We start from the raw sequence: 13,005 nt of genomic DNA, 5'->3' as shown, positions 1-13,005 counted from the left end.
CCTCACGACGAACGAGCGAGTGTGCGACAGCCACTCCTTTACCTTCCCGCCGCTCCCCCAACTCGGTTTCGCGAGAGCTCTGGCATTCTCTGGGCGCCTTCACGTGACGAACGAGCGAGTGTGCGACAGCCTCTCCTCCTCTACCTTCGGTCGCTCTCTGGGCGCCTTCACGCGACGAACGAGTGAGTGCGCGACAGCCTGTCCTCTATTCCTTCCCTCCCCCAACTCAGTTGCGCGAGAGCTCAAGCGTTCTCTGGCCGTCTTCACGCGACGAACGAGCGAGTGCGCGATAGCCTCTCCTCCTATAACTACCCGCCCCTCCCACAACTCAGTTGCGCGAGAGCTCAGGCGTTCTTTGGGCGCCTTCACGCGACGAACGAGCGAGCGCGCGACAGGCTCTCCTTCTCTACCTTCCCGCCCTTCGCCCCAACTCGGTTGCGCGAGAGCTAAGGCGTACTCTGGGCGCCTTCACGCGACGAACGAACTAGTGTGCGACAGCCTCTCCTCCTCTACCTTCCCGTCCCTTCCCCAACTCGTTTGCGCGAGAGCTCAGGCATTCTCTGGGCGCCTTCACACGACGGACGAGTGAGTGTGGGACAGCCACTCCTCTACCTTCCCGTCCCTCCCCCAACTCGGTTGCGCGAGAGCTCAGGCATTCTCTGGGCGCCTTCACGCGACGAACGAGGGAGTGTGCGACAGCCTTTCCCCTATCATCCCGTCCCTCCCACCAACTCGGTTGCGCGAGAGCTCAGGCGTTCTCTGGGCACCTTCAGGCGACGAACGAGCGAGTCTGCGACAGCCTCTCCTCTACCTTCCCGCCTCTCCCCCAACTCGGTTGCGCGAAAGCTCAGGGGTTCTCTGGGCGCCTTCACGTGACGAACGAGCGAGTGTGCGACAGCCTCTCCTCCTCTACCTTCCCGCCCCTCCCCCCAACTCGGTGGCGTGAGAGCTCAGGCGTTCTCCTGCCGCCTTCACGCGACGAACGAGCGAGAGCGCGACAGCTTCTCCTCCTCTACCCTCTCGCACCAACTCGGTTGCGCGAGAGCTCAGGCGTTCTCGTGGCGCTTTCACGCGATGAACGAGCGAGTGTACAACAGCCTCTCCTCCTCTACCTTCCCGCCCCTCCCCAACTCGGTTGCGCGAGAGCTAAAACGTTCTCTGGGCACCTTCACGGGACGAACGAGCGGGTGTGCGACAGCCTCTCCTTCTCTAACTTCCCGCCCTTCGCCCCAACTCGCTTCCGCGAGAGCTCAGGCGTTCTCTGGGCGCCTTCACGCGACGAACGAGCGAGTGTGCGACAGCCTCTCCTTCTCTACCTTCCTGCCCCTCCCCCAACTCGTTTGCGCGAGAGCTAAGGCGTTTTCTAGGCATCTTCACGCGACGAACGAGCGAGAGCGCGACAGCTTGTCCTTCTCTACTTTCTCGCCCCAACTCGGTTGCGTGAGAGCTCAGGCGTTCTCTGGGCGCCTTCACGCGACGAACGAGCCAGTGCGCGACAGCCTCTTCTCCTCTACCTTCCGCCCCTCCCCCCAACTTGGTTGCGCGAGAGCTCAGGCGTTTTCTGGGCGCCTTCATTCGACGAACGAGCGAGTGTGCGACAGCCTCTCCTCCTCTACCTTCCCGCCCCTCCCCCAACTCGGTTGCGCGAGAGCTAAGGCGTTCTCTGGGCGCTTTCACGCGACGAACGAGCGAGTTCGCGACAGCCTGTCCTCTCTACCTTCCCGCCCCTCCGCGCAACTCGCTTGCGCGAGAGCTCACGCGTGACCGTAACCTTCCCCCCCCCCCGGTCTTCCTACCTGCCACTCGATGCGCTCTTTTCCTCGCCTTGCAAGGCGATTGGAAGATTGGTGGAAGAAAAATAGGAAACGACAAAAAACGGAGACGTACAAATATAAAGTTCACACAGGGGGTCAGAAAATTTGACTATGAAAATTCATCGTGTTTTCTTCTTTTTTTCTTTTTTTTCTTTAACCTAGGTAGGACATTAGGCAGTATAATAGCTAGAGCCTGGTGGCCCAACCGACCACCCCGTTCCAAAGGGGACGCTCATCTTATTCATCCATCCATCCATGAATCGCTCACTCGCCGAAATAGCGGTCGGTTCTAACGAGCGACAGTGCATCTCTCTTCCTTGCCCCTTCCCGCCAATCGGTTGTGCGAATGCTCACGCGCGACAGTCCCCTTCCCACCAGCCCGCCCTTTTCGCAAATCGGTTCCCCGAGAGCACGCGCCCTTTACCTCGACGTGTTTCCTCGCCTTCCTTTGCCTTCCCTCGCCCAAGTCCGACCTCCAACCATTTACCACCGACCATCAACCATTGACCACCACAATCTAACCATCAAACCGGCCGAAAGAGCCAAAGAGGGCCAAAACGCGCTTGGAGGCTGCTTTTAAAGGCCCTACAACCTTTGAATGAGGCAGTCTGTGCTTCTCCGGTTATTCGGACAGTTCGGAAGCACTCCTTGCTGGCAGCTTTAAACGTCCCCGCCTTATTAACGACGTGGAATCAGCCGCGGCAATTGGTCGTGACGTTTTCACTTCCTTTATCTGGCATTTGAAGCACCTTGGCGGAGTCAATGAAGTCGCGCACCTTGCGCCTTGGAAACCCGTGACTGACCACGAAAGGCAGCACGCTGTTCGATTGAAATCTCGAAACAACTTGTCTGACACTCTTCGCCTAAAAGGATTTGCTCTCCTTGAAACGCTTATGCATGGGGTGGGGTGTGTACACCATTTCTTGGGTAGCCAGGTATTCCAAGAGCTCTTGGTTTGGCTGTCACTTTGAAGCAGCACTGGTTCTATCAATGATCGTTTGGTAGGCATCCTGGATGACTGCCTTAGCAGTGACACCACATACTCTGTCACTTTGCCACATTCACTGCGCCTTGCGACGCGAAATCTACGACAAAGCCTCAACGTGCTGTAAATCTATGGCACGTTGGTCTGGATCCTGCTGCTTGATTTATCCCGTCGCTCAGTATGATGCGGTTAATCTTCCGCAGTTGCTGACCGTCTGATGGTTCTATAAGGACAGGGGCCTCCGCCATGCGTTGCTTGCGGTGACTCATGCTAGAGAATTGCATTTGTCGACTGCAACTTCTATGAGTCTTCGGTTTAAGGTTTTTAACGCTTCGGACTGCTCAGCACTGCCCGAGGCACTGTTTTCAGCCAACGAGCGTTGGCGTACGCAGTGTCTCGGGCAATTCTGGGCAGTCCAGGCGTGACTTGCACGAACATTTAATAACGAAAATAATATCGAATTTAAGAACGCGTTCTTAAATGTTCCATAGACAACGCCTAGTCCGAGCAAGAACGCGTTCTTAAATTCGTTATTATTTTCCTTATTAAATGTTCGCGCAAGCTGCCGCAGGACTATACAATCAAGGAGATCCCGTGTTTACGCATCTGTATGTTGTAGTGGTGGGCCTACGTATTTCATCGTCGACGTCTTGATAACAATCGTCGTTTCTTGAACGCTCACGTGCAAATCCACCCGTTGAGCTTTGTGTCGACGTGTGTGACACAACAGTTGAATTTGGGATCTCGTTTCGTGGGTGCGATAGGCACCTGTTCCCTGCTCTTGCAACAGGCGCCGATCTGCTGCTAGATTTTATCACTAGCGTGCGACGGGCCTACTCTGGCGTCATCCACACAGCGGAAAGACGCTGGCACGTTTCTCGGCAAACGCAGCTTACTCGACGCAGTGCTGCTAGACGGACACTAATGGCTTATCAGACACCGACACCGGAGAGAGCCAAAAACGGACGCGTCCACTCGTGATGGTTTTCACTAAAGGTGCCAATTTTTGTCCAGTAAATTATCACGTATACTCGGCGTCGAATCGTGTCATGAGGACAGCATAAACTAGAGATCATCTTGAGTCCGTTCATCGTTCCGTATGGCACAAAATGCTCCATCCCTTTCATGCATGTTCTGAATGAGACAAGAGCAACGGTCTTGTTGACAAGACAAAGCAATAACGAAATGAATGAGAGCAGCAGACGACAGGAGAGAGTGATGGAGGAGGGGGCAGTGACGAGCGCTACGACCAATCAGCGCCGTGCGCTCGCGAGCACGGCGCTAACCATGTTGATCTTTCTAGAAGCGATATCAGGCGGTGTCGGGTTGGCTACCTTGGTGGCTGCGGTTCTAGTCACCGTGTAGCGGCGGAAAGTGCCGTATGAATTGTGCACGTGGGTTTTCTGCGAAGACGCGATAACGGCGGTTGGTGTACGAAGTTTGTGCCACTGTTTTCTGCCCTATCAACATGCGGACCGAAGTATTCGAACCGTGAGTATAAGGAATTTTCTGTGCTCCTTCTTACAGTATCGGCTTTTTTTCAGAGCCGTGATTATGCGGCTGCTACTCAAAGTTGCGCTTTCGTCGCGCGCTGCTGTTCCGCGTGGCTCCGACTGTTATTATTTGAATTACGAGTGGAACATGAGCGTGTACCTTGATCATCTTGGGGTGCTTGTATGGGCGCATCACATTCATTGCTGTTGTTTCTGCCTCTCATGCTGCCTCTCCTGTCGCGGAGGCATTGTCTAGGTTCTTCTGTTGCAGTGTTCTCAGACTACGGGGTCTACAGTACCGGCAAACGGAGGCCTCAAGAGAGCACCTGAGATTGTAATAAAATAGGCGACGCTTAATCTCCAGGGCGCCCAAGGGGCAGCGGAGTGATCAAAGCTGCAACCAGGGCGGTCCGTAGGTTTAGGGCCGCCGAGGCCGAAACGTACCGGGGGATATTTTTTCGTACAATATCGGCTGTCCGCGATAGCGGAAAGCCGATCTTGTACGCGACGCGGAGGCCTCGGCGAATGCTCAACCCGCGGATAAATTCCAGCTTTGGTGTTTCCGTTGACCCTTTGGTGTCCTAGAGGCGCCACCAAAGTACACTAAATAACGGCACGTTGTTTACACTTAGTACTTGCGCAAATTCTCACTTCCCCCGCGGCCTGCCAGTATGTCTGAAGCTAGCATTGGTTTAGAGTTGCGATGACGCTCAAAGCAAAGAGTGGGCTTGAACCATGAAGAAAGGCAGTTGTTTCCTCCCTCCATGGCATGAACCCACAGCTGTAGTTAAATAAAGCGTCGCCACAAAAGCGTGATGTGCTGCTTGTTATACTCCGCATGGTGTTGCACCGCTGTCTCTACCGTCAGATGTAAGACATGCAGTTACCCTGGAGAGCATGTGTCGTCCGTGAGTTCGCGGATGTGGTAGGAATAGTTTCTTTGATTTTAGGACGCTAAAGAGATACACAAAAGGGAGAAACACACAGAGCGACAATGTGTGTCTTTGTGTTTCTTCCTTCCATGTGCCTCGTTAGCGCCCTAAAATCATGTTGTACAAATTGCACCAACCTACCGAAGAAGAAGTTTTATGAAGAGCTTCTTTCTTAGTACGTGCATGCGATGAGTAGTTCACACTGACAGACGTGCGCAAAACCGATGACTGTACCTTGGCTACGCAATTATTTCTCTGCGTCGACTGTGATCATCTGGAAATTGTATGCATTGCATACGCCTCCTACTGAACTATCTCGCTCAGTTTGTAAAACTTAAACATGATTTATAAAAGAGTGATCACCCAGTGAATGAGCGACACTCAGTCTATTCTAGGTTCCTGTGACCTGATATTACCACTTTTTTTTATTAATAGACATTACTTTCGACACGTTACTTTATAAATACGAGGCATCAATATGTGCTGCTAAATAGGTTGGCGTTCGGGTTGACAGTTTCCCAAAAGCGTCCGCCCTCTAGGCTCTAGCATTTCGGAACGATTTTAACCGGAACGGTAGTTCATATTTTTTTAGCAAATTTTGGCTGTGGATATTTCGAAGCGGTGCTAATTTGAAGGTTTCTGCTAAGCAGACATCACTACACTACTTCTCGCCTTCAATATTGCAGTGAAATAAGCGCTCTAAAGTGAGTGATTCATAAGTTCATAAGTGAATATATTTTATTAGCTACTTAGACAGTGGAATTTGTCGTGCAAGGTAATCCACCTGAGGAGACGGAACAAAGATATCTCGATCGTTGAAAAATCTGTTCGAAGTAAAAGAAGAAAAAAAATGTAAAGAACCCGCGTGTGTGTGTGTGTGTGTGTGTGTGTGTGTGTGTGTGTGTGTGTGTGTGTGTGTGTGTGCGTGCGTGCGTGCGTGCGTGCGTGTGCGTGTGCGTGTGTGTGTGTGTGTGTGTGTGTGTGTGTGTGTGTGTGTGAGAGCAGCACGCACGCACGGCCAAGCGCACGGCGAGAGCGAAAAGATCGAATCAAGTTCTTCGGCATGATTAGAGATATTCAGTGGTTCGGTTTAACTGAGTTCGTTTACACGATTTTCATCAATCATCAATTGTGCCGGTTGGGAGACAATGTTCCTTGCTGGCCAGAACTGGCGGACAACGGGGAAAAAAGCGCGGTTATAACCAATAAGCTGTTTATTAACTAAAATTACGAATTAAGCTTCTTTTCCTGTCTTTTTTTTTTCTTTTCTAAATTCAGTGCACACAATAAAACTGCGCAATTAAAGCCAATTGGTCCTCGATCTAGACATGTCCACTTAATTGAAATGCTGGTGCTAGCGACATTTTCGACATATTTGTCTCCGTAATGTGCTATACGAAAGGCATGGGTGATTATTATTATTATTATTATTATTATTATTATTATTACATGCGAAGAATTTCTTCAGGGTGTCTACCAACCGGGAAAACCGGGAATTCTCAGGGATTTTGAGTAGTCTGGAAAAACTCGGGGAAACTCAGGGAATTTGTGCCTCTATCAGGGAAAATTAGCTGTAAGTTTATTGAAAGGGTTGAAAGTCGCGGTAACGCTGGCCCGAGTAACAGACAGGAATCGTAATGACTAGTCTTTGACGCCCTGTCGTCGGCTGGAGGAGTTGCCAGTGTACAGTCAACGACCAACTTTCCGGATTCCCGACAAATTGGACGGCTTTGCGGCACCACCACTTACCCCATAGAGTCAATGTATCAAAACGACTGAAATTTCGGACGCAAGAACTCTTCGCCGTCCGATTTTCCAGACGTTTTGCCGTGACCGCAGGTCCAAAACGGCATTATTCAGAGCCACCACCGCTGCCATTTTCATTACCTCGCCGCCTCGAACCGCCGCTCTCACACGATGATTCGCTGGCAGCCATAGCCACCACTGCGGCAACGCTAGGCCTAGCGGCTTCGACGTTCGCTATGAAGCTTCTTGCCGTTGAGTGCAGCGCTTTTATTGAAAGAATGTGCTGCTGTCAGCAATGCTACGGACTCCGCCTTTGTGGTCCTCGCAATTGGCTTAGAAGCTTGGAAAGCACGGTACGTTGCATAATGCCGGTTACCGAAAGTCAGCTTCGCCTCTGTACAGAAATGTTACTTGGTGAAGCATATGCAAACGTATTGCAGTGAAGCATAAGAAGCGTGGGCAGGGGCTGTTGCCACGGGACACAGTATGTATTCCTTAATTATACACGCGTGCACCCGGTATTTCCTGTCACAGTACAAGCACCGATATGCCTACTACGTGTACTGACAGGCCTGCAGAGCGTTTTCGAGTGTGCCTGTGGCGGATTGAGCCCTTAAGGGCAGTAAATGACATCAATTTATTTTTCCAACCGGCCGATTTTCGGGCGTTTTCGCGGCCCCTGGGGAGTTCGAAAAATCGGACGTGGGCTTTGAAACTGACCAAGAAGATGCTTCAAATGGTCCGTGTGGCGAATGAGTGGCGGAAGGCGGACAAGAACAGAAAGGACCTACGCATTGGGGAATGAACGGAAAAGGAAGCGTGCTGCCGTCGTTTTGAGCTCAAAAAAACAGTGTTGGCTGATGCTGAGATGCAGGTGTCCCTCATCCAAACCAAAACTCTTTAAAGCAGTGAAACACAACACTGAGGCGTCGTTCGCGCGCTGAGAGTACGTCAGGACAGTTGAGGTTGACTTACGAGCTGTTGAGAATCTCAATTGTGACAAAGTTCGGGCCTCATACCACTGAGCTTGCCATCAGTTGATAGAAATAGCTCATATTCGACAACATTTGCTTCTGTATGCATCTCCTTTTTATTTGTATTTGAGAATGTCCGACTCGATTTGCAATTTTTTCGAAGGCTTTTCATTTGCTGTGCATTTTACTAACCCCTCCCTTCTATTCTTTTTTTGAATAGCATAAACACTACTCCTTAGTATTCAAATTTCATTGTCTTTTTTTTATTTTTTTCATACGCTTACTAGAGAGTGACAGCATCGAGCGATATGATTTCAGCCCGTCTTGACATAAAACATAGTCCTGCATCACCCAGGGAATTTTGCAAAGGAACTCAGGGAATTTGGAAATGTCAACTTGGTAGACAGCCTGTTCTTGGCGAACATTTGCCACCTACGTCTCGGTGCTCTCATGGTCGTTTTGTTAGCTTGGTATATACCAAATTGGCATAGAGTGCATGACGAACATAAATGATCGGTGATGACACGAATATCATGACGTGTGTCATGTAGGTCATGAAACAGCCTCCTACGTCTTGGTGCTCTCATTGTCGTTTCGTTAACTTTGTAGGTACCAAAATTGGCATGGAATGACAAGAGTGTACGACGAACATAAATGATAGGACATGGCATGAATGTCATGACTAGCGTGTTATGTAGGTCGTAAAGCAACCGCCTACATCTTGGTGCTCTCATGGTCATTTCGTTAACTTGGTATCTACCAAAATTGGCATATTATGACAAGAGTGTGTGACGTACATGAATAATAGGTCATCGCATGAATGTCATGACTTGAGTGTTATGTTGGTCGTGAAGCGACCGCCTACACCTCGCTGCTCTCATGGTCGTTTCGTTAACTTGGTAGGCGCGCCGCACATTGCTTTGCATAACATCGATTCCCACAGGGCGTGGGATCTGCCAGCTTTTATTATTATTATTATTATTATTATTATTATTATTATTATTATTATTATTATTATTATTGCGATAGCAATTATAAGGATACCCCAGGCGAATTTCCGGCGTCGCCGTGATGTTCTGTATTAGGTGCTCATTCACCCCGACGACTTGAGGAGGTCGCGCGACCGATTGCAATGGGCCTTCAAAGATCGACTCAAGGCGACCGATGTATACATACACACCGGCAAGTGCGACCGGCCAGTCGCCACACCAAAATGTTCTTCATATGCGGCTCACGTCTGCTGCACTCGCCGGTGTGAAAGTGCGATAACATCGCGGCCGCGCGCCTTATGCCGTAGGTGCGAACGGAAGCATGCGAGGGTGAGCCGAGAAGGATTGCGGCTTGATGCGGCGGCGTCTTCTCGCTCTCAAGAAAGGGAGGAAGGGGGGGGGGGGGGGGGCAGGGCATTGTGCATCACCTATTCTAATCCAGTTGCGGCAGCTGTGCGCGGCCGCGTGCGTCCATTCTTGGAGGCCATCTGCGGTGGGCTCGAAGGCCAACGGACCTGAGATAGCTGATGGCTTCGTGTGCGCTGTGTTCTCGCGCGCTAGCGTGTCGGAGCCGACGAGATTTCGAGGGTGACGATGGGAGACTTTGTCGTGACCCATATAGGTATTGCTTTGGAGAGCCGAAACAGCAACGCGAAGTTCATGAAGAGGGAAAGGATCCGAAAGATTGAGATTGATTGATGGGGGTCCTGTGTAATCTGGGTACGTTAGTTTAGTGTATGGGACAATGTAGGCTTCGCGGAGATCTTGATCTTGAGAGCTTCCACTGTCATAAGCGTCGAGGGTCTTACTTAAAGCGTGCTATAGCTACTTCTGCATGTAGCCACAGCATTAAAAAGGAAGCGGAGGAGACGCCATGGCAGATCTGAGATGCACGATAATGGCTAGACGGTCGCAAGTGTGAAGCCAGCACTCTTGCGTAAGTGTGTCGGAAGCAGCTAAACGGCAGTTGCTTTTCTTGCGGCGCCATCGTTTCAAAAGGCCTCCTCAAGCATCCCAAATGTGGAAATGTTGATCGGGTGGCGCATCCGACACGCTGGTCCGAGTCCATGTTGTGGGAGCGTGAAAATAAGTTTGCTGCGCATCGACCCATTCCTACAGTGTGGAGGCAGTGGGGCAGCCTGACGCACCTATCTCACCCGGCACCAGTTCGTCGTATGTGTGGATTTCGGCGGCCCTTGAATGCTTTGGCATGTAGCGTAGTGATAAGAGTGGTCGCTTGTGGGCATGTCGTGGGTATTGTTCCACGTTGCCGTCAAGGGACCCCGTCGTGAGATCTGGCGTTGTGTCCCGTTGATCCGAGTTGCCATGGTGCGTGATATAATCTGGGTCGTTATGTAAAAGAAAGGAATGATGGCGAAATGTTTTTGGAAGGTCGGTGCCTCTAGGGGTGTTATTTCGATAGCCCCAGGCTGTGTGCGGGGCGTTAATATCGCCTTCGACGAGATGAGAAAAGAGGCGAGTATGGGGCGTCGGCGGAAACAGTCATCTAGGGTCGTGTTGGATGCGCGAGGGGGCAGTAGACGTTAGTTAGGAAAACACAATTGGTAGGAGAGGTTCCGGAGCAAGCGGAAATAAGGCGAATCGTAAGGTAGGATGGAATGTCCGCTACATCAACCGCCGTGAGATCCCCTGGGTACATAGGTCAGGTAAGCAGGGTGAGAGCCAAAAAACCCTCCAGTGAGAGAAATAAATTGAGCGGGTTCTTGGAGGAAAATGATGTTGGGTGGCGAGGTGTGTGCGGCAGTGTACTGCAGGAGGAGCCGCCGCTTGCGCGCGAGCCCCCTGCAGATCCATTGCCACACGATTAAGGTCAGACGCCATTGTGGAGAACGCGAATTTAGAGGTCGTCCGGTCGATCCTCAGGTGCGGTGCGGCAGCGACTACGCGAGCGGCGAGGGCTACGGGGGCGACGCGGATGATCCGTGTAACGGAAGCAGTGTGCCAGACGATCGTCCAGCTCTTCGCAGATAAGAATGAGAAAAGTTGTAGAGATGTGGCGGCCTGAGGCCGCTTCGACCCTAGAGAGTGAGGTTCCAAAGCGCTGTTCTAAAGAGCTGTGTCGGTATCTTACTCCCGTGAAAGCTGCAGCACTGAAGAAGAGAGGGCATGCCGCAAGGCGTTGCTCAATAGTTTTGATGCGGGCCGCCCTCCAGAGAGGCATACGTAGTCCACTTGGTTGACATGCAGTGAATTAATCTCAGACGGAGAGGCGGACAACGAGGTCTATCGAATAACAGCAGCGGAGGATACTTGTGGGGTAAGAGTAGCGGATGAGGTGCCGGAAAAAGGTGTCTCTGTATTAACAGCTGGAGCAAAGTCCATGGCAGATGAATGGCTGCAGTGTATCATAAGCCCATGCCTTAAGGTGGGCATGGGCTTATGGCTCTATATGGAGACTTCGAAAACGCGCGCGTTCTGCATGGATCCAAGGCATTTTGTGCGAAGCTCAAGTGACAAGTTCGAAAACGTGGCTCTTAATTACCTAAGCAAACAAAATCAGGAGCAGCAAAAACAAAATCGTGGTTATGGCACGTAAAACCCGTGAGTTTTTCTTCTACAGAAACGTTGTTACCGCAAAAGTAAAACAAAAATGATACTAATAACTGTCCTTCATCCGATTTGTCTGTTATTGCTATCGATGCGATTATTTTATTGCAATTGCTCTATCTTATCTCTTTTTATTTATTGCACTGCATTAACGATTACGTTATTTTGTGCCTGCAGTACACATCGATGGCTTCCACCTTAACCGCATTTACAATGTTCTTCGTGGGCTTTTAAATCTATACATCCGAATCGTGCTTCCTTGTGGGCTCGGCAGCGTCGTTGCCGACAGTGTGCCTTATCCACATTCATTATTTTAGAGCCCAAACGCAGAATATGCGCGTTTAGAATTTCAGCTGCTTTTTCTTGCTGTTCACCTAATATATTTGTAAGCCTTTTTCTTTCTATACAAGCACTATTTATTAATTCAGAACCGTTTCTACAAATCTGTATAGTTTTTTTCCTATTTTCAACATGTGTACACGAACGCTTTAAATCAAATGCCTTGCCGGAAATTTGTAACCAAGCCTTTGCGTCTGTGGGATTTCTCGTTTTTAGAGCGAAGCTGTTAAGGGCTACTTTCCCCACTATCGTGTGCGCATGTAGAAAAAAAATCCCGAAGATAGTGCAATACCGGGCCGACCTGCGGCAGGGGTCAAACAGGCGTTAAGCACTCCCCATACGTGGGCCGATCCCGAAGATAGTGCAATACCGGGCCGACCTGCGGCAGGGGTGAAGCAGGCGTTAAGCACTCCCCATACGTGGGCCGATCCCGAAGATAGTGCAATACCGGGCCGACCTGCGGCAGGGGTCAAACAGGCGTTAAGCACTCCCCATACGTGGGCCGATCCCGAAGATAGTGCAATACCGGGCCGACCCGCGGCGGAGGTGCAGTTCGCTATTAAGGGACCCACATACACAGCTTCGCTAATCATCCTTCACAGATTGGAAGGGCACTGAGTTTTCTTGTTTTTTTTTTTTTTTTTTTTTTTTGTTTTTAGCTGTGGAGTGCTTCTGAATTTTTCCCCAACGTTTCATTGTCAGCGCAGCATTATTGTAATGTCTTTTGATGTATACCACCTAAGCAGTTACATTTTTAAGGCATGTGCAGTTCTTCCGGTGCGGGCCGGGCCCATTCATGCAGCCGTGCAGCTCGGCCTCTTCCTTATAGAATTTGTCGAGAGATCAAATACATCAATAATAACTACATTGCCATTTCGAAAGATTCTGCAAACGAATTCTTGAACGCTATGCACTGTCAAGACAAGTAAAATGTGTATTTTTTCGTAAAAGAATGTACTCTTATGTCTCAAAAATTGTGCCCCAAATAACTGATATCAATGCTTTCATCTTTTCTGTCTATTTAGTAAGCAAAGAAAATATCACACGAACTTTAGAACTATATCAGTTCGAAACCAGCAAAGTAGTGCATGCCGCTGATATGAAAAATGCAAAGGCCATGGAATGAAGAAGTTGAGGACACATATTTTAATGAAACATTCTCATT

At 50.1% G+C, this 13,005-nt stretch overlaps 1 protein-coding gene across 2 annotated transcripts in view; it reads left to right on the top strand.

Moving 5' to 3' along the window:
- Window positions 1-4,148: 4,148 nt before the first annotated feature.
- LOC126543257 (uncharacterized) overlaps window positions 4,149-13,005 on the top strand; it is a 40,175-nt gene continuing 31,318 nt past the window's right edge. For both annotated transcript variants that reach the window (XR_008608634.1, XM_055061720.1), the window contains exon 1: window positions 4,149-4,290. Coding sequence is in view for 1 of the 2 variants with exons in the window: in XM_055061720.1 (XP_054917695.1) it covers window positions 4,268-4,290 (23 nt within the window). In the remaining variant the exon portion in view is untranslated. The remainder of the gene's footprint in view (window positions 4,291-13,005) is intronic.

This window comes from Dermacentor andersoni, chromosome 1 (assembly GCF_023375885.2).
Source record: "Dermacentor andersoni chromosome 1, qqDerAnde1_hic_scaffold, whole genome shotgun sequence".
In the NCBI taxonomy this organism is placed as follows: domain Eukaryota; kingdom Metazoa; phylum Arthropoda; class Arachnida; order Ixodida; family Ixodidae; genus Dermacentor; species Dermacentor andersoni.
This window is presented reverse-complemented; position numbering and strand designations above follow the sequence as displayed.